This window comes from Hirundo rustica, chromosome 9 (genome assembly GCF_015227805.2).
Source record: "Hirundo rustica isolate bHirRus1 chromosome 9, bHirRus1.pri.v3, whole genome shotgun sequence".
Taxonomy (NCBI): Eukaryota; Metazoa; Chordata; class Aves; order Passeriformes; family Hirundinidae; genus Hirundo; species Hirundo rustica.
This window is the reverse complement of record NC_053458.1, coordinates 6,407,982-6,429,317: the sequence shown is the minus strand read 5'-3', so window position 1 is coordinate 6,429,317 and position 21,336 is coordinate 6,407,982. Positions and strand designations below refer to the sequence as shown.

The 21,336-nt window shown below is 39.7% G+C and overlaps 1 protein-coding gene across 4 annotated transcripts in view; it reads right to left on the bottom strand.

The window, feature by feature from the left end:
- The window catches only part of FAF1 (Fas associated factor 1), a 155,200-nt gene that overhangs the window by 13,903 nt on the left and 119,961 nt on the right, over nt 1–21,336 (bottom strand). For all 4 annotated transcript variants that reach the window (XM_040072650.2, XM_040072651.2, XM_040072654.2 and 1 more), the window contains 5 exons: nt 17,406–17,542; nt 14,881–14,969; nt 4,988–5,068; nt 4,569–4,646; nt 1,733–1,948 (listed from right to left, as the gene is read on the bottom strand). In XM_040072650.2, coding sequence (XP_039928584.1) covers nt 1,733–1,948; nt 4,569–4,646; nt 4,988–5,068; nt 14,881–14,969; nt 17,406–17,542 — 601 coding nt within the window. The remainder of the gene's footprint in view (nt 1–1,732; nt 1,949–4,568; nt 4,647–4,987; nt 5,069–14,880; nt 14,970–17,405; nt 17,543–21,336) is intronic.

Sequence of the window (21,336 nt, the reverse complement as noted above, 5' to 3'; positions counted from 1 at the left end):
TCCAGACCCTGCCATTAAATTCTCCTTTCTCTGCCTCAGCCTTTTCTCCCTGCCAGTTTCACAGAGGTACTGATACCAGCCTGTTCTAGTTCAGTGGTATTTTATTCTTTTCTACTCTTTTTAAAACTTGTTCTTACGTGATTCACCTGATAAATTTTTGAGGTTTTTTTACAGATGACTAACATTCGTAATGATGATGATGTGAGTAAGTATAGAAACAGCCAGTGTAAAGTGAAAAACAAAAAGTTAAGAGTAATACACCTATAGGGCTTTTATATTAAATATGTATTACATCAGAAATAAGTTACAGGTGGGGAAGAAGCATGACTTGGACAATATTTAAAATGCAAAACCCCATTGTTTAGACTGCAAAACACTGTTTTCCTTCTGTCAACTCCACTGAACCATCAGTAATCCTGGAAACACAGGTGATTTCTAGCCTTTGGTTCCACTGGAAATGATACTGCATGCCTTAGGAGTAAAGTTAATTAGTGATTAATGAGATTCCTTAAACGCTACTTCTCAGTCTGACTGATCAGGATTCCCAATACAGGACAAAGTGGAAGAAGAGCTGCAAGCACTGCAATCCTGTTCACAATGGTGCCAAAAATGGGTGAGAAACCACATTCACTCACAAGGTTTTATGCTTGCTAAGGATGAGCTTCTTATCCTTTGGATAACTTACAAATAAGATGATAAAGCAAGAGGTATCTGTTACAAACTACTGAAAACACGTCGATCAGAGCCTCATTCCCAGTGAACTTCCTCCAGGGACAGTGATGGGAAACAAAATGGAAAAGCAACCCAAATTCCTGAACTCCTTTGGTGAACAATGGCCTAACCAGTCACCAGGAGATGCCCCCAGCAAACAAGACCCCAGCTGGTCCAGAGCTGCCCCACTCCTCTGCAGTGCTCAGACAGTATGGCCAAAGAGCTGCTCAACTTCACCCACCACTGTTTGGTTCAGTCCTGACATATCTGCAGTACCCATTCCCTCCACCTTTTATCCAGGGCTTCTGCACAGTTGGACCCACTGATCTTTGCTAAAGATCATTTGCTAAAGTAGCAATGACTAAATAAGGAAGGAAAGCTTACTTGTGCAGAAAACACAGAGGTGGATTTTCAAAGAAATTTAGGAGCCAGCTCAAAAATGATCTGTTGATTTATCAACAGAAATTAATTGGCTATTGTAAGCAGTGAGCAGTATTGATTCTGAAAATCAGCCACAGCAGGTTCATCATACAATTTCAAGGTAGGAGATGTAATTATCTACTGGTGTTATGTAACAGGTGGATCAAATATTTATTAAGATGTACTTAACAGTTCATAACTGGGTAATATCTGATGCTGAGCCTTGTTCATAACATAAAGTTGCATCCAAATGGCAAAACCAGCCCATAACAGACCTAAACCATGAACCACCAGCAGTGCTGATGGAGCTTCCTTCAAACCAGGACGTGAGCAAAGCTGGCTCAGCATATTCGAGTTTTCACTGAATATGGTCCACAACTTTTTCTGAAATGTAGGATTTTTTCCAATGTCACTGGAGGCAGGTTTCACAGCTCTGTGTAACATCTGACAGCACTGCTCAGCCAGCACCTGGCTTAGAGCTTGGCAGCACTCGAACACACCCAGGCACACCTTCCACCTTCTATGCTATAAAACCCCAGCCCATCTACCCTACAGGAGCAAGGAGCAGAGGGATTTATTCCTGAAAGGTATATTTACTCACATCTCTCCTCGGAAAGGTGCCCAGCAGCTTGTACTCCTCCCAAGGATATCCCTTGGAAGCTACAAAATCAAAGACAACCTGCAGCTTGCTGCTGGCCAGGAAACGCCGCTCAAAGAATTCTCCGCTGGGCGTCCGGATGCGGAGTTTGCTGACAGACTCGGTGCTCTCCTCCTTCGGCTCGGGGGGCAAGGACTGCTCCAGAGACAGCCTGATGGCCTGGGGAAGGAAAAACAACCATTTCAGGTTGCAGGGCCAGCAAAGGAAGAAAAGGGCAGAAAGCTTTTCTTTTTATTTCTTCTAGAACTTCAAGACGTGTCGCAGTGCTCCAGAGCCTTTATATCTCAGTGACAAAATAATTTTTATTCACTCCTTAATAACAGCCCACCAGACAACTAATTAAAATAAATCCTTCTTTATAACACGTATTATTAGGTCTACAGTTAATGCACGATGGGATACGTAATTTAATCATTTGGCAGAAAGCCTTGGAAAAAAATTGAATGAGAGAATAATTGTCAAGTGGCCAATTGCTTCCTTAAAGGGTATAAATTAAAAGGCAGTAAAAGTATTTCTTTAAAAGCACTTGTCAAATTGCCTTCCTCTTGCAATGGTAATTGACCATTTGCAGTAGACTGGACTCTTAATGGCAGTTTAGAGTGAAAAGAAATACATGCAAGAAATTTACTATAAATAAACTGAAACACTGTTGAAAGATGCAATTAAAAATGCCACGAATGTACATTAGACACACAGAGTAATATAAAAGTAGGAATGATTAAAGAAGAAAACTGGGAGAACAGAAATGGGAGCTTGAAGATTTAAAGTTGGCAGTAGTAGTAGTAATAGTATTTGCAAGAAGATGGTTCCAAGCACAGGTGAACACATTTTCTGCAACAACTTGCATGAAATCAGCCCTCAAATTGCAGTGACACTACATGACAGTCGTATGTGTACGAATGTCTTCCTGCTAACATTGCTGATGTCAAAAATTCAAGGGCAGGACCCAGGTCTGTGCTCTCTGTCCTCTGTCTCTGTCCCAAAATGTGCCTAAAAGACAATTTTTTGAACTGAAGAGGCAGTCAGGCAGGGATTTAACCATTTTCAAGGAACTTTCAGTTTACACAGTTGCTATTTGTGCCTTTGAAACCCCCTCAAGGTCATTTAATAGCAGAAACTGATGGAGGGTGATTACACTGCAGGGAAAGGACTGGGCAGAAGCAAGATTACAAAGGCTTTTAAATAGTCTACTTCTTACACACACACCTCTGAGCAAATTATATCTCAGTATAAATATTTATACATAGAACTTGACTTCATTTTTGCTCATCTACTATGAGATTATATTTTAAATAGATTCTATTTTAATTTTCTCCCTCTCCATTCTCAACCACCTGCTTACTATCTCGCTGTTTTGACATTTCCCCACACAGTGTAACAACAGATGCTACATTATTTACTGAACCCAATTAATTATATTATAGAAAAATAAACAACAGTAGCTCATTAGAGCTCCTTCCTTTGTGCAAAGAGCGCGTCGCTCCCCAAAGTAACCACTCTCCAGTGCTTCAACATAAAATGGCAATTTACAATGGATATTCTGTACCAGCAAACGAGTCAGAAAACAATGACATGATGGATCACATTAAAAACTCTTGGACCTGAACAAGCAATTTCAGTTTGTTGATAAAAAGATGTTCAGTATGTGAAGAGCTCAATAGTCAGATTTTAAAATACAAACTGAACATAAAGCCACTTCTGTAAGTAAACACTGTTGCAAAACAATTCAGTCCAAGTAATCTGTATACTTGAAAATGGGGAGTGTTAGTAAACATTATTGTTAAAATCCCCTTTGTTCTACTAAGCAAACAGATCCTATTATTTTCATTACTGCACTCTGCATTAAAACAGGGAAGCCCAGGTATATTTTGATAACATGGGCCAGTCTTGCAGCCTTTGAATAAGGAAACCATTTCCAAAAGTCCAAGGTATCAGAAAAGGTTCAAGAGCAGTTATAATGAAGCAGAAATAATTATTGTTTCTAATGCATGCAAAATAACTTGGAAAAGAAAACCGTATTTCTTGCTTGAGCCTGAGTGTGAGCTGATTGTGAGCCTGTTCCTGCTACAGCGGATTCATGTTCAGCTGCTATCAACCTCCGAATTGCCATCCCACAACGAGTCAAGACCCTGAAAGGGGCTGCAGGAGCCATCTCTGAGAGCCACTGGGATCTCAGCCTTTACAAAATTGAGAGAATCTACAAAGTAACAGCTTGAGGAACAGTACTCTTCATAGCACAGGGTTTCTGTTTTCTTACAGAGGCCTAGGGACATAAAGTACTTTTTTTAAAGGATCATAAATCCAAATTTCAAGATTCTGTATTTTATTTTCTGAAGGTTTTTTAAATAAGTGGATTGTCTCCCAAATTAAATTTGGCAACTTGTTCAATCAGAATTGCAGGCAAGCTTTGTGCTACTTCCTGGAAAAAATGAAAGGGCTCCATGTTTTTAAAAGGAGTGGCTGCAGAAAACAGGTTAGAGCCTCCCAAAGATTCCAGCATTTATGGAGCTCATTTCACAGATCTGCTGTGAGCAGGTCCATCTGATATCTGGCTGTATTTGAGACCCTGATGATAAAACAGAAAAGCTATTAAACAGTGAAAACTATTTCGCTGCACTTTGTTTCACAGATATACAGTAAGAAATCAATAACAGTAAAGAAATTTGATCACATAAAAAGTATGCCTTGAATTGAAGTTGCAGTGTGTGTTGAATGACAGTTTCAGTGCACATAAGCTTCATGAATTCAAAAAGTTATCAGAAAAGGTAAAACATCCCACCTCACGTTCTTCCTCCTGTTCTTTCCGGATTTGTTCCAGGCGAAACTGCTCTGCCATTTCTCTCTCTTGCGCTTCCCTCTAACAAACACAAAGGGCAATCCCACATAAATATTAGATAAATACAGATGCAAAGAAATTTCTCAACATTTCCATAGAAATTAATAAAATATATAGGATATTTGAAGCAATTTTTTCCTGCAATTCCTTTCCCAAATTCCATTATTAAATGAAGCCAGGTTTAGCTAAAAGATGTAGTCAAGTCTAATCCTAGTGACTTTATCTGGTGCCACTTTACAACACTGAGGACTTTAGGGTCTCATGTTCAGAGCACAACTGAAGGCAGGCAGTCCTCTGCACCACAGAGCATTCCCAGACTCCAAAGGGTTCCCATCCCATGGGGCCTCTTCCCCTGCACACACCTTGGCTCTGTCAGCCTCCAGAGAGATGCGGTACGCTTCGTCCTGCTCTCTTTTCACATTTTCTCTGGCTTCACGTTCATCCTAAAGGTAAAAGAAAAAAAAAAAAAAGAAAAAATAAAAAAAAAAATAAAAAAAAAAATTCAAACAGTGGACTAGTATGATAAATATCTTTATGTTCACCAGCATTCCTTAATCCCAGTGATTTCAACATCACCCAACTACTGCTAGGAGAAACATGCTCAGAGATGCTTCAAGGGTGACTGTGGCTTTAGAAATCCTGACTACCTGAAGTTTTGATTCAGTTGCCAGGTAAGGGAATGGTGTGTCCAAGCCCTGTCCTGAGGGCTGGATGAGGCACCCAGGCTCTGCACTGAGGGCCATGGCAGGCACAGAGACCTGGGGAGGAGCAGCCTCCAGGAACTGGCTGAGATGAGTAGTGGCTCAGCCTCAGAGGCTTCAGCCTGAGACCACGGGAAGCAGGATACTGAAAGGGAGATATCTGGTTAGGTTGTGGTGAGAAGAATGTAGCCATGGGAGTTGGCATGTTAATGGAACTATTCCATAACAGGCCATGATCCTAGTTCTGGTTCTCAGTTGGATCAGGACCTGTCACATACAGGGTCATGTTCCTGCTCCGCATTCGGGATTGGACCCCTGCCCTCAGACAGCCCTATAGATTGTTAAGTTCACCACGCCCCTTGGTCTTTGGATGCTGTCCCTCAGATAGTGTGGTTTCTTTGTTTGTTATTTTCACTATTAAAATTCTCTATTTTTAGAGCAACTCCATTGTTCCTGCCCCTCTATTTTTGCCACGCTTGCCTGGCTGGACCGGATTCGGGGTGGCAGTGAGCCAGACTGCGATAGAGGGGTCCCTGCAGCGGGATAAGGCTGGAGCTGGGGCGATTTCTCTCCTGCACCCAACAGCTTGGATGGTTTTGTAACAGGAAAGTGTGGTTTAGGTGCTGAGGCTGGATCTCATTGGCTCTCTGCTCAGACTGACAGTGGGTAATGGCTGGTCCTGACAGAGAAAACCCAGTCCCAGGTCCTTCCTGGGTCAAAAACCCCTCAGCAGGGTCCATCCAGGGTCATGACTATCAAACATCATCCAGGAGCCTCAATTCACAGTGCTGAATATTATACAAAGATGGGAAAGCAGCAGGTCCTGCTCTGAAGCATCTCAAATGGACAGATGCAGGCAAGCAAGGAACAGGAGGTTACCATGCCAGCAAAAAATATCAACAATCACAGCACAAAAAATAAAGGTTTACTAAAAACACACAAATGACAAAGCGAGGCATCATCCCCACAGTGGAGGATCGAAGAGTGGATATCCCCAAAAGCTGGAATAACTGCACTGGGGTGATGTCAAATAAAGCAAAGTGTACAATCAATAGCTTCATACTCTGCCTCTGAAGCAGAGACAGTGGCTGCTCCCCTGTGCTTACTCGTCTTACATCCCATAATCCCCTCAGAGCCCTGCAGAGGCTGCACTGGTCCCTACAAAAATCAATAGGATTCAGCTGTGAGGCTGCTGGTGGGCTCAGCAGGGTCTCCTCTGCAGTTAGCAGTAACACAGCACTGGGCAATCTGTCCCGTGTTTCACAGAAATTAAAGTCTACTACCTATTGCTTCTTGAAGAATTATGTAATCTTCCCATTCAGCTGCAACATTTATTCCACATAAAAGAATCATTTTGCTAAGTGATCAATTTTCTCCTCAAAACATCATTATTTGGCAAAAAAATCAATTCTGAATGGGAAGTGCTCATGGACATCCAAACATGCCAAGATGTTCCTCAAAAATCTCGAACATCTCAGTGATTAAATCTCTACAGTAGAATGCAAACACAGGAGGAAAGGACAAACTGCAGGGAAAACTATACAACTTCCAGTTGGAAAGCAGCAAACTCTTTTCAGAGGAAATTCTTCTTCCTTACAGAAACAGGACCCAAAGTTATTCTGCAATCAGTGTGTCCTGAATTTCATTCCAAGATTTAGAAACTATAATTTTGTTCAGCAGAGCCAAAACACGAGTAGAAGTAACTCTTGCAAAATGCAAAGAAGGACAACAACCACCAAATAACCTTCTCCCTTCCTGGCTGCTGTGGACATCGATAAGTTTTAGGCAGTCTGCTCATGGAACTTGAACCTGATAGCAAAAACTACCCTATGTGAATATTCCATTTCTGAGATGAGAGAGTGTTGAAATAATTTAACAGCTCCCATTTTTTATGTTTTCCAAATATGAGGAAAGCTTGTTGAATACACAGAGGTATTCCCAATACTTCTCGTAGATGGAACATAATAGTAAAGAAAAAAAAATGTGCTATTTATACTGAGACTTTTCATAAACATACTGGAAATTTGTCTTAGAATAGTGAGAACCCAAATAACCTTTCCAAATCACTAAAGGAAGATGACTTCAGGTTATTTGCCAGAGGACAAGCCTTTAAAAACTATTTAGAATTATTTCAGAGAGAACCTATTCAACTTTCATGTTTTTTGACTCCAGGTATGATACCTAACTCCACACGCTGAATTTCAAAGGTCACACAAGTCCAGTAATGCCCAAAAGAGCTCTGAGAGATTCAACTACTGCAACTACAGGCTCTTCTCCATCAAAGACTGTTAGAAATTAAGATAGAGTTACTGTAGTTTATAAAAAAATAAAATTTTTTTAAAAAATACTGATGCTATAGATTCTACAGCTAGAACTGAAACATGGAATTCCAGGCATTAAATAAAGTTAAAATTCTTTCTTTCCTATTCATTGCAGTCATCATCATCCTAGAAGTGGATTATGAAAAAGATGTCAGGAATGTGAAGAATTACCACGCATGACTGCCTGGTCCTCATAGAAATATGTGAGCCACATCCAAAAGTAAATGACTGTGCCACGAGCCCCACACCTCATTGAAATAACACTGTTCTCACTGAAACAGAGCTTGAAAACAAACCTGGAATCCAGAGTGCTTTGGGTAAGCAGCAGATGTAATCCCATGAAATGCCTCTTTGTACCTACTCCTGTGTTAATACTTCTGTTTGCTAATACTGCTCACACTTAACAGGAAGCAACTCCTCCACAGATTTTACGGCTAAATTGTGGTATTGTTCGGTTCAGAGTTACACCTTGGACAAATTTTAAACACTGGATGAAGCAGTTGTCCCTTTTGTAATGCAGTTTCTTATTTTAGTCAGCTCTTCCTCTAGAGAAGAATGAGGATGCCTCAAGTTCACCAGAAAGCAACAGAAGAAAACTCACAGTAGTGACAGGAGAAATGTAAGAAAATATTTTGCAGGGAATCTTCTACTGCACTAATAAAGACCATATCAAGAATAGTCATGCCACTAATAATTAATATTTAAAAAATTCAGAAGTGTTATCCATCAATAAAATCTGAGGCAGCTGACAACTTTCCTGTTAGACCCTACACAAACTGCAGTCAGTATTGACGGAACATCACTAAATGCATCTCACAGTGCTTTTGCAATGAAGGCAGAACTGGCACCTTCCTTATTCAAAAAAACAAAGTAAAAACAGACATGGCTTATCCTGGGTCACTTAAAAAGCCTTCATCAGAAACAGGGCTTATACAGCATCTGTGAATTCCATGGCAGCGTCCGAAGGCTGGTGTGAATGCAAACCATGCACATCCCAAAGGTTTGGGGCTTGAGACAAGGTGACAACACTCCTTTGCACCTAAAAATGGGAGAAGTCACAGATTTCTGCTTTCCCATTTTGACAATGAGACAGTGGGAGGACATACATTCAATGGAAGGTTGGAAATTCGAAAAAAATTGCTTTTATTCACAGAATATATTCTTCAGCTATGACTTTTCTTTGCTATTCTGTTTCTTAGAGATGCAGTCAACCCAAAAATATCAAACATTTATGAGATAGCTACAACTCACCAGAGAAAACCTTCTCCTGAGTAATATCCAGTGTATCAAGACTAAGAAAAACTGATAGATAAGATTAAGAATAAATTTAGGATAACTCTCTCATATAATTATTTCCTAAACAATTTGTTGAAGTTATTCCTGAAATACCTAGTGACAGGCATTTTCACATTCAGGATGATGGACAAAGAGGGGTTCTCAATTGAATTTAGGACACTAGATTTTAAAAGTTAAAAATATTTGGCTTTTTTGACTGGGATGTTTTGCAGGAAAAGTCAGCATTGGCACTTCTGGGCTTTTTTTTTTTTCCTGTTTATTATTGTAATTTCTGAAAGTAGGATTTAATGATTTAACCTCAAAAATCAGATTTGCACCTGATTTGTCTCAGGGAGCTGTGTTATATTATTCCCCATTGCCCTTTGGGACCAGTTTTACTGTGAAGTAAAATCGAACGAGACAGAATTTGAGAAGACAACCAGGAGCAGAAGACGTTTCTCAGAACACCAGTGAGTAAAGGCCTATTACAAGAAAAAAAGGGGGAAAAAAGTGTATTTACAAATGCTGAATGCCTGTCTGAAAGACAGTCATTTCACTGAACCACTCCTGAAATTAAAATCTGCAAATGCTTAAGGCTATTCATGGGAGCGTTAAAGAGAAACACCCCTTTGTCCAAACAAACCAGCGCAAGGAAGGCATTAATTTGACTCACTAAGATGACAGACTTGCACATTGTATAACTTAAACATACGTGATGGGGAATATATGGAAGGAAAAAGTGTACACAGAGCGTGTTGGGTGTATGGGAACGACAAGGACAAAGCAAGTGGAAGTTTTAGCGGTGGCAGAACCATGGGAGGAGGCAGGATTGGGGCAGGGTGAGGGGCAGAACAGCACAGAACCACCACAGGATCCTGCCTGTCCACACTGAAGGCTGAAAGCTCAGCTCCAGACACTGACTTTTGGGAATTAACTCAAGCGACAAGAAGGAAACCAAACCCAAAACCCTTCAAGGAGTCCTGCAGCGCCTTTCTGCGGGAATAGAGCCAGCCAGTCCCAACACATCTGCCCAGCTGGGCTGAACATTCAGAGACTGGAGCCATCAGCACGTACAGCCTAAAAGCAACAGGGGCTAAAGATATTTTATCTCCCTTCTTTCTTGCCGTTGCCTCGCACTCTGCCAAAGGTCTAAGCTTGCTGTAAACTCTGGAAGGCAGCACTCGCACCCGCCGGGGTGTGCGTGCAGCCTAGCGCTCAACGGGAAGCCCGTCGTGTGGGCTGCTGTCGTGTTACAAACGCAAAATCGGGAAATTCAATCAAATAAATTTTGATTACTGTCGTTGAATTAGTTATAGCTAGTAATAATTAGGAAATGTGCTAATTAGATTTTTGAGGGGTTAAATGCCAATCTTTGCTAGGTGGCTGTCGTCACCGTAATGCTTTTGCGCTTTGGAATTTAGAGAATTTCGTGTGTTCTCATAATCTCTCGTTGTGCAAATACTATACATCATGATATACGTAAGACCGTTAGATGGAACACAGATTATCCAAGGTATTCATATGCCTGATTTCTACTGATTTACATGTGAGCTTCAGTCCCTAGCAGAAATTTCAGAGGTATCTTGCAGAGCTGATGGAAGCACTTCCCCTACATTGACAGCAGTGAGGCAGAAAAGGAGGAAAAGACATGGTGACACCAGCACAGTTATGAAAATACCACTTGGCCACTAAAACTCCAAAGTGCTCTGGCAGGGAAAAGAGGAAAAAGAATTTATGCTGCTGTTTTGGAGTTTTGGGTTTCCTTCATGTGTTTTTTAAATCCCTCTCCAGATATTGGTGAGGAAGGACCTGTGTTTTGCTCAAGCTCTACAAGTATCTAGGAGAGAGATGTCACCCAAGAACTGAGAGAAAAGGTGGTGACTCTGCAGGCCTACAATTTTCTACAGTTTATCTTCAGTCAGAATCTGTTTACAGCAGTTTTTCCAGTTTAAAAATTCTTACATGTCTCTCTTTTACACTGTAGACCAGTGTGCTGGCAGACAGTTTAAAGTGAATGAAAGGTTTTAATTGGTATTTGTACAAATAAGAAGGTGTCTGAAGCAACTATGGGTATTACAATTCCACCTTGAAGTCTAATCCTGGAGCAGGAGTGCCAGTGTTGCATAATGACAAAAATAAACACGACCAGAGACCTACTGTTACTTAAATGTGGACAAGTTGGACCAGCTGTATAACAGTCAATGCTTCTACAGTAATAAATGTTGACAGCAAAAATAAAAAATGCTTTACTGAGGCATCATCAAATGAGCCCTGTCATTACATGGAAACTCCGCCCTGTATAAGCTTGTCAAAAAGTGTTACTGTAATCCTTTGAGAAGCCTCCTCCTCAGGCAATGAAGAAAAAATGTTGAGGATGGGCCCAGAACAGGTGTGTTGTGCTGTAATGCCAGGATTTAATCCCAGATCTCTTCACATTAATCTCACAAAGGAACTAACTCGCATCTATTCAGGCCCATCACGCCACACTGAGATGATTATTTAACTATCCAATTAAAGCAAGCAAGTTCACAGGGTGTTTAAAAATGGACATTCCAGGGTGTAGAATACTTTACAACTATTATTTGTTTTCCTAAGCCCAGCACCAGGCATTGACACTTAAGAGGAACTGATACTCAAGAGGAACTGATACTCCAAGCTCTTTTCAAAGTCAGCACCCGAAAAATCTCAGTGCACACCCTGACTAACAGTGGCAGAGGCTTGGTTATCCCTGCTCTGAGATACAGAGGATATCCCTCCTCTTGCTTACAGGAGAAACCTCCTTAATGGCATTTATTCCTGCTCTGCAAAATCCCCCAGCCCCACTGCCTGAGCAGTAACTGAGTGTCAGGTTCTGTAGTGGCGATCAGGGAAGCAAACACGGTTAGAAAAAGAAAATATGTTCATCAGATGCATCAAATTGTTAGTGTTGGTGCAGAACAACTCTGCATACACAGTGTGAGGTTGGACTTCAGCCCCCAGACCTGACTGCACTGGGGAAAGTGGGATTGTATCCTGGCCAAGTGGCTTCACTGGTGATGGTCACTGAACACACAACTTATCAGAAGAGCCATGTGAGCACATCAGTGTGCTGCTAATCCGATTTTGCTATTTGTGGCTTGTTCTTACAGCAATTTTAGGAGTGAAATTAGAAAAACAGACAGCAGGACACCTGGACCAAGTATGCACAATGGCACATCAACAGCACGGTCCAAAAGAGGCAGGAGGTTTCCAAAATGTCAACTTGTCAATACAGCAACAGCTCATGATTGACCCAGGGCCTTGGAGAGGCAGGGGAAAGAATGGGACAGCAGGTTGATCTCCCTTTAAGAAAACTTGGGAAAGAAAACAGCTGCAGAAGTTACACACCAGGATAGGCATGTTGGGTTGCATGAGTACACATGTGCATCCCAATGTTTTCAAGGTATTTCTTTGGAGATTATGTAGAAAAAGCTTAATGGAGTACAACACACAAATCTAAAAATGAAATCCAACTGCTAGTTAAGTGACAGTAGTTTAGCACTCGACACTAAAAAAATAAGCAAGAGATTTGCCCCATTAAAATGTTATGAGGCTAAACTGCTAAATTTTACCAACACATGGATACAAAAGCAGAGGATTTAACTAAACATATTATTATTACCACCAGCTAATGAGGTGGCTCGTGTCACTCAGGTGAGGTAAGCTGGTAACACTGTTCTGAGCACCCCACCTACACCCCCAGCTCAGTGGCAGGGAGCTGCCTGTAGCTACAGCCAACATCAGCTGAACACCTGGACCAGCAGCTGCAGTGGTACCAGTCCTCCTGTACCCAAATAACCGTCAGAGGGCACTGCAAAACATGCTGTGCCAAACAGGATTATGCAATGGCTGTGCTGGAAGCTTTCATGTGCATGAGAATTTCAGCTGCACAAACTCACTCATTACTGACTTCATGCTGTCATTTACAAATGTTTCCAGTTCTGGTTCTCTCTCTCACACACTTCTGTTTACAGCAACACTACACTTGATGACTTCTCTTTTCAAAGCACAAAAGAATGTTCTGCTTATCTTCTTGTGGTTTTACGATGACTTATTGTTGCTATTAAGAAAACAGTAACAGAAACCGGACTCTGTATCCTGTTTGCTATTGTAATATTTGGGAAAAAATTGCACCAACTGCAGTAAGATCTTAAAAAAGAAAAGGTGTTGATGTTTGAACACTTGAAGTTGTCAAGTACAAGGCTTACAAGAAAGCTACATGTTATGTAGCTAACCACAAAAAGGCAGTATTTTGTTTTCAGGCTGAAGCCCTCTATTGAGCACAGACTGCTTGTCAAATACTCCCTTCTCTGGAATAGTAATTTCATAAAGCAAGGTTATTTTTTGTTTTGAAAACTTCCTGCTTCAAAGGCAGAAGTGTCTGAGATCACCTTTTCAGTGTGCTTGTAACGAGTGGAGCCAAGGAGTAAGTAAATATCCTATTTGTGTGTAGTGTCTGGAAAGCTGCCCCCAAAGTTTGTGAAATTTTCCATCAGTTTTCTGAATGTCAAAGTATGTCAGAAAAAGCTCCTGTTGGGGAAGAAATGTCACCGGTGCTTTCAGTGACAGAAAAACAAGAGACTAGACTGGCGACAAAAAACAAAAGAAGACTTGGATAAAGGTAGATTCCGGAGACATGTATAAAAAACAATTTTCCATTCTCCCTAGATACGTAGAGCACCTGGGGAAAGAAGCCAGGAGACAACAATCCCATGTGGGGACTGGACTGTCACTGTCACTGCTCTTGGCCATCCAGTGAAGGATGAAGAGCAGCCCAGAACAGGAGCCATTTCCTGGTTCTGCATCCAGTCTGGTGTCCTGTTCCTCACTCTGTTCCAATCCTATCACTTCTATTTTCTTCTCCTATCCCTTGTTTGCTCTTATCTCTCTGACTTTAGATGCTTTTGTTCCCCTCAGGTTTCTTCCATTTTATCAGCTTTTACAGTTTTTAATTCTGAACCTCGCTTGGAGCTCATCTGTGATGTAAATTTCACCTTCTCACTAAAGCATTAAAAAAACTCCCATACTCAACACACTCCTGTTAAAATGCAATTAAAAATTCAGTTATATTGTACCTTGGATTTTTGTTGTAATCCTCACATTTAAATTTGTGTTCAGTATTAACAAAATTAAAGTCAATTTCTTCACCAATGAATTACAGGTAGCGTAAATAAAGAAGAAAAAGTGAATGACAGATATTGTGCAGATAATGTGCCTTCATATTATAGTCAGTAAATCTTGTACTAATGAGATACAAGATTTAAATGTGAAGAATGCGTTTAGTGAATTATTGTCAATCAATGTCTGTACAACAGAATAAGAATAATCTTGAATGGCAACACACCTATTATTATAAATTCCTAAGTACTTCATTACTTCCAAATGTCACTCTCAATTTATAGAGTAACAGATAAAGATCTTTCAGGTGTGTAACTCACTGTGTCTGCTTCTGTGTAATTGAAACACTGATTTTGAGAAGTCTTGTCATCATTTATGCATTCTGCATCATTCTGAAAGGTGGTTCAGTACCAGTGTACTAGTTAAAGTTGGTTTCAGCCCCCTTTTAAACAGATACATTTAACATATATTAATCTATTTTTGTTTTCTACCTATGACTTCGAGCTGGTCAGTGGCAAAAAATCTGATAATTTTCTTTGTATGAGCATATTAAGCTCTATAATATCACTATAATGTAAACAGTCACTGGTGACTAATGCTCAGAAAAAGGAAAGAAACCGAAAATGACAAGGTGAGAAAGGAGAAGTTGTTCTGAGAGACCCAAATACACAAAGGAGACTTTACCTTTTTAATTTCTGACAATGGAAGAGGCACTAAAGCACATCACACCCAACTCCACTGGCTAAAGAAACATCTGGTTCATTTACATTCCCAGTGATTAGTGGAAGCCAGGAGGTATCTGCAGCAACGTCCAGTGCTCACCTCATCCTTTATGTCTTCCTGCTGCTGGGCACTGAAGATCTCCATCGCAGCCATCAGCCTCATCATTAGCTCATCCACTGTTGTGTTACCTAGCAACAAAGGAAGATAGCTGAACTTCGTTTCATTAAAGTTATTAAACAAAAAAAGAAGTCATTCTAGAACTAATCCATAAGAAACAGCCAGACTAAAAAAAAAAAGAAAAAAAAAAAAAAGGCACGAGTAGAAAATGCAAATATCTCAGCAGGATGCTTTCAGTTCACCTTTTTACTGAAAACTCAAAATTATTTTAAAAAAGGTTGATCACAGGTTAAAATTTCAGGTGGTGCAAATCTGAACAATTGGTTTTATGCTAGCATACATTATTTTGTCTTTTAGTCACTGATGTTAAAGTAAAGAAGTAGATCTGGGATTCCCTTATGTGAAATTGATTTTAGAGTTTTAAAATTCCCAGGGAGACCGAAGCAACTGCTTAGTCAGGCAACAAAAGGTAGGATGCTGGCAGCAGCATCCAAGTGGATTGGTTTAAAACAATGGAAAAACCCAGAATACAGGGACTGAATGTGTGTGCACATTTTATTTGGGTATAACTAGTAATAAAACTTCAAATACCATATTTTCTTCAGTCTATTTACTTCTCAAAAAACTTGCAAAGCTAATAAAGTGGACAACAATGTCATCCATGTGTGTATCATGAAATAGAACACATACTTAGGAACACCAACACCTCTCCATGTTTTCCTTTCAGCATGCCTCCAGTCTTCATAAAGACTGAAAGATTACTTCCATTTCCTACTAAGTTGCATTCTTTGGTTTCTCTTTCTAAACTGAAGACTAGACTACCCATTAAAGCCACCGTAGGAGTTAAAAGGTCTTAAACCATGAGAAATGGCCAAAACCTATAAAGTCTTAACATCTGCCAGCCTAAACAGCTGTTGGACCCCGGCAGAACGAGCACCACTAAAGAAAACAACACCATCCCCATAGTTTCCAACCTCGGGGAAAAAAAAATAAAAATCAAAAGCAAACTTTGACAGTCTGCATTTCAATAAATGCCACTGGGGTCTTGGGTTTCTATATAGTTGTATCTCTTCTGTCAACATGCCTTCACTCCCAGCCCTGAAAGGCTCCCATTGTTCCCATTTCTAACATTTGCTACCTTAGCAGAAAATGTTATCCCACATGCTACAACATGCAAGACTTCAGAGACTACCATTCATTGAGGCAGTATTGTTAAAAGATACCAGTGTCCCCAGTCCTGGGAAAATAACAAGCAGAGATTGGGTGATTTTTGTTAAAGGATAAATTTAAGTAAGGCTACAATAGGGGATCGTTTTAATTTAGTGCGAAAGATCACAGAAAACCCGACAAATCATTGAAACTTAATGCATGCAATTAAATAATCTGGATTGTTTTTTCATATAAAGATGCATTGTACTATGACTTTGAATTGTTGCTAAAGCAGTTAAGTAATTTAAGTCAGTAGCACCACCAGTGGGATGGCAAAGGTTTTGAACTGTACTGCAGAGTCAGAAAACTAAGCTATTTATAAGAATATTTCTATTAAATAACCTATGAAACAGGGTTTATAAATTATAGGCATTCATACCATGAATTAATGTTGTGCTGTGCCTTGCACTGAGGAGGCAAAATCCATGTAAAAATTAGTAATTTTATCCACAGGAAGGAACACTGCAGATTCTTCAATAAAATTATTAATCCCAGATGCAGAACGAAACAGCAATGCTTGTCTGCAAAAGGCAGCATTTTCTGAGGCTGAATTTCCTCAGGAAAACGAGATTACAATAAAGATTGCTAGATATAAGCAATAAAAAATGAGGACACAGTGTCATGAAGACGAACTTGTGGAGAAAGCGGAAGAAATGAGAGGCAGCCATTCTTTGATGTGCTCTAATCTGAGGAGTTACTGAGAACAGCAGTCAGAGGGCAACACTCCACATCTAAGTGATCTTGCTGTCAGTGAAATCAGAGGAATGGTTACACCAGAAAAAATTGCTCACATAAAACAGAAAGCTTTATTTATATGAGATTTTATTAGGAACTTAAATCCTGATCTGATGTGGGGGTCTCACTGCTGCAGCCAGGTCTGAAACAGTAACTCATGTCCAAATACTAGCAACAGGAGCCCAGGTATTAACAAGGAAGTACACACAAAGAACAAAATGCATTCGGGCACTGTCCAAAAAGTGCAGATCTTTTGGAAATCAGGAATGTATCTGGATATAAATTTGGAATTCAGTGTAGCTCCTTATTTAGGAAATTAAGTTTCCACTTTAAAAAAAAAAGAAAAACGTATAATTCTACTACAGTCATGGCAACTTCAATCTCTAACACCATGCTAATTACTACATTTATGAGTAGTAGGTAATTATACCCTGGCAACTTAAAGTGTGTTTTGTGTAATAAATTAATATTCTGGGCATCTTAAAAGAGAAAGAGTTAACAAAGACCTCTTATAACAGTTTCAATACTCACATAAGGAATACTTGTAATATAAAGAACTGTACCTTGTATTACATTCAACACTTCATTAGACGATCTTTTTCCCATAATAATAAGGAAAAGTGGAAACTGGTCTGTCTTCTGAGTTCGAATTGTTTGGGCTACAACACTCCCAAAATGTCTAGTGCACATCGTCAGAAACCTTGTGGGAGAAGAAAAATAGTCAATATTGTGGAAGACTTTTTTGAAGTTAAGTTAAAAAAAATAATTATGCTAAATTCAGCAATTTAACTGCATGTTACCTACTGTTCAACATGTTCTGCATTCAGTTCTAGAGCTCTTTTTCTCTTCCTATGACTAAATTACTATAATATTTACAAACATGATAGGGTCCAGGTTGTCTAAATTAAAACAATTAATAACTGCTTGAGACAGTGTTTTATTTCACGGAGAATTCCATTTCCTGTTACACTATGTGAAGACTGTAATTCAAAACTACCCCCCAAAATAATCATGCCAAATGAATTGTTTAAAACTTCTAAAGAGAAACTAAGTAGAGCAACAACGTAATGAACATGGTGAAGCATAAAAATAGTAAATTTCATACAAAAGCGTAATTTAATAATGAAAGGTCAAGAAATTGGTTTTATCAGTCACAGAATTAAAACATGGTACTTCAGAATTGTATTTTTTTTTTGTACTAGTGCCCTGCCAGTGACATACTTAGCAGTGTGGTCTAAAAAACAAGAATTCTAAGCTTTTGACCAAAAAAGCTCTTAGATATTAGCATACAGAAGTCTAACATTAGTATTCTTAACACGATCTTGAATAAATGAAAAAACTGATAAAGCTTTTCTCTTCCATTAAAGGACTGTTTGAAATTAGCATTTCTTTCAAGAGAAAAGGGTAGCTTATGATATGTTTTCAGATCTGATGGTAAAAAGTAAATGTCATAATAATAATGAATTATGAAAGACCAAATGCAAATATAGAATGCTTTAATAAGATCCAATTTAATAAAGTCTGTAAAAATAATGGACTTTTAATAACACAGGTCACAAAAGGCAAAACAGTCGAAATTCTGAGGACTAGCCACTGGTACAGGCTTATTAATTCTTAATTATGTTCATGAAAGGCAACTTAAATCGTGTGTTTTCTTATGCCTTATGATAATATTTTAGGTAACAACTACTCTGAAATGTATGCTCTAACTGAAGAGCAAAGTCTCGTTGTCACATGCTTTAGAAGCCAAATCTATTTGAAAAGACAAACTGCATTAAAATATCAAGTGCTCCAAGTAATTTCTTCTCAAAGATACTGAAAAGATTCAAAATTGTGATTTTTTTAATCAACATATATATTGTATCCAACGCAATAGCTAAAAATGGATAAGCCTGACAAGTACAGCATTGGGCTTATATGAGGCATCTGAAGTACCAAAAAAACCTAAGGAAAACCTCTCCTCAGAGAGAATTTGTCTTCGGCTGTAGTTGGAGGGAAGGCAATGGGTGGGGATGGCAAGCAATTAAGTTCTATTCCTTGGTTCTCTGTATTCTTCAACTCAGAACAATCACACACAAAGAAGACATCAAAAAAGCTGAACAAACTCTGCTGTATCAGAAACGGCAAAAGAAACATGTAACATCTCGTAAGGATAAAACAGCATCTGTAAAGCCTGGACATGTAAACTCTTCAGATAAATAATGGGTTTTGATTATTTTCCTTTCCAAGGTGGGAACAGGTAAGTGAAATGTTGGCTTCACAGAAGTCAGTGGTGATCTTCCACAGCAAAATTACTTATGTGAGTTCAAGGTTTCACTCCTGGCAGCAATAGACAGTGGACAATTGAACTGACTTCCTGAGACTTATGTATTAAAACTTATGTGTTAAAACTTTAACAGCCTTCAACACACCACAGAAGAAAAGCAGTCAAGTTTCATGGAAAAACAAAATATTTAACTGAAAAAGTGCTGTAGAGAATAATGCCAGAAGGAACAAACTAAAGAGACTCCTACAGTACTAGTTGTACTAGTCAAAGATGCTGGCTTGGTAATTTTTTTTTAAGTCTATTTGGTCAACCAATAACTCAGTCCCAAAATATGCTTCTACAGGCACAGGTTTTGTATGAAGAGAACTCTGAATGAAGTATTAAGGTATATTAAGGAGATTTTATAACTTTTTTTCTGGGAGCTATTTTTCTATGCAGGACTTCTGGCTGACTACATTGAACCTAACAAGTTACGAAACCTTGGGGTCCTCTATAATCCAGGCTGGGACAGGTTTCAGCTCCCTGGCTTCAGGAGATGACACATTGTGCCAGGCTGCTGTAAGGGCATACTCCTGGTTGAGTAGCAGATGCCAGATGCCAACATCTCCCCTCACGGTGGGTTTTTTCTTCATGGTGCCACTTCTTACAGCCACTGGTGCCACGTGTCCTGCTGTTCCCCATCGCCGCCGTTCCCGCGCTGCCATCACAACCCGCTCAGCTCGCTCGCTGCACCAGTGACAAGAGCAGCTCGTCCCAGCTCTGGTGTGAAAGCCACAGACCTTCTTGGGGGAGGAATGAGAAACAACTCTTCTCCCCAGCACTTCCAGCACTGAATAACCAATGTCCAGACCACAGCACAGGCAGCTGTGATGAGAATGCTTGTGGGGGATGAAGGAAGCACCGGGTGGTTATCAGCGTGTACCCTCAGGACACGCAAGAACATCTCACCAATATCAAAGCACATCCTTCCCCCTGGAACCAAGTAAGACCCCACTTGCCTGCTGAGCTAAAAAGCAGTAAAGCCAACAAGGATGTGGATGTGGTTGAACAATGGAACACTGAACAGAGAGGCAGCAGCAATCCCCGAAACCGCCACTGTACAAGTCCTGTTCAGCCATGGTCACTCAGCTCACAAAGCTGCCCTTTGTCAGGTGGCTAGCAATTAGTCTTAACACATCCTTTCTTTTTAGTAGATAGGTAGGAATTGAATTTTCATTAATGATTTTCTTTTCTCTCTTTTCTGCCTTTACTGATTTTTTATTTGCAGACCTTTTTACCTTCAGATTCATAACCGGAAAAAAAGGAAAAAAACCCTCCACTCTGTGCTAGTATTTATTGTTAGAAGTGAGCAGGACCAAAACAACTTGGTGCAATAACCAGTACCTTACTCTGTACATCACTTACAAGGGATTTTCTTACTTTCATCTAAACAGAAGTGTGCCAGGTCTCTCAGTGGCATCTCCAGAGCTGCCAAAAAAAGTGTCTGTCTCATCAAAGAGACAGATGTCCCTCCAGGGAAAAGGGCTTTCCACAGCATTGGATTACTGTGATCTCCAACCAACAGTGGAAATAGAAGAATGCTGACAGAAAGGGAGGGCAAAACCACCCTACTAGTCCTTTTATTTTGAAATTACAAAAATATTCAAGCAGGGAGTAGGAGAAAGGCCAAAAAAAAAAAAAAAAAATTATGAGGTAAAAATCCATTTAAAAAAAAATTCTCAAAAGTTGTAAGAAAAAAGTTCATCAAGAAAAGTAACAGTTCTGGTAAGCAGCACCATTTCTTTCACGACTCAGTAGCAATGAAACCAGCAGTTACAGCTACAGAATAAACATGGACACTGACCACGGCTTGACAAATACAGAAACAACCTAAAAAAAAATTCATAAACTATTGAATTTTTTAAAATGTAGATTGAACAGGTATTAATGCTTAGACACAATTCACTTTTTAGTTAAAAGCAGCACAAAGGAAAAATTATTCTGGAGCCATGAAGATGTTGACTGGGGGAGTTGCTGATGCCTGCACAGCAATCATCCCCCCACATGCACTTTGAGACAACCTGTGTGAGGAGTTATCATCTTGGCAGCACGTGAGTTTTCCAAAGAAGAATGTTATCATTTCCTATCAGCTAATATATGAGGTCTTATATTAAAATACACTCCGGGCATAGCTTTTTGGTAACTGCATTTTTTAAAATAATTTTTATTAACGTAGCAACTAATTACAT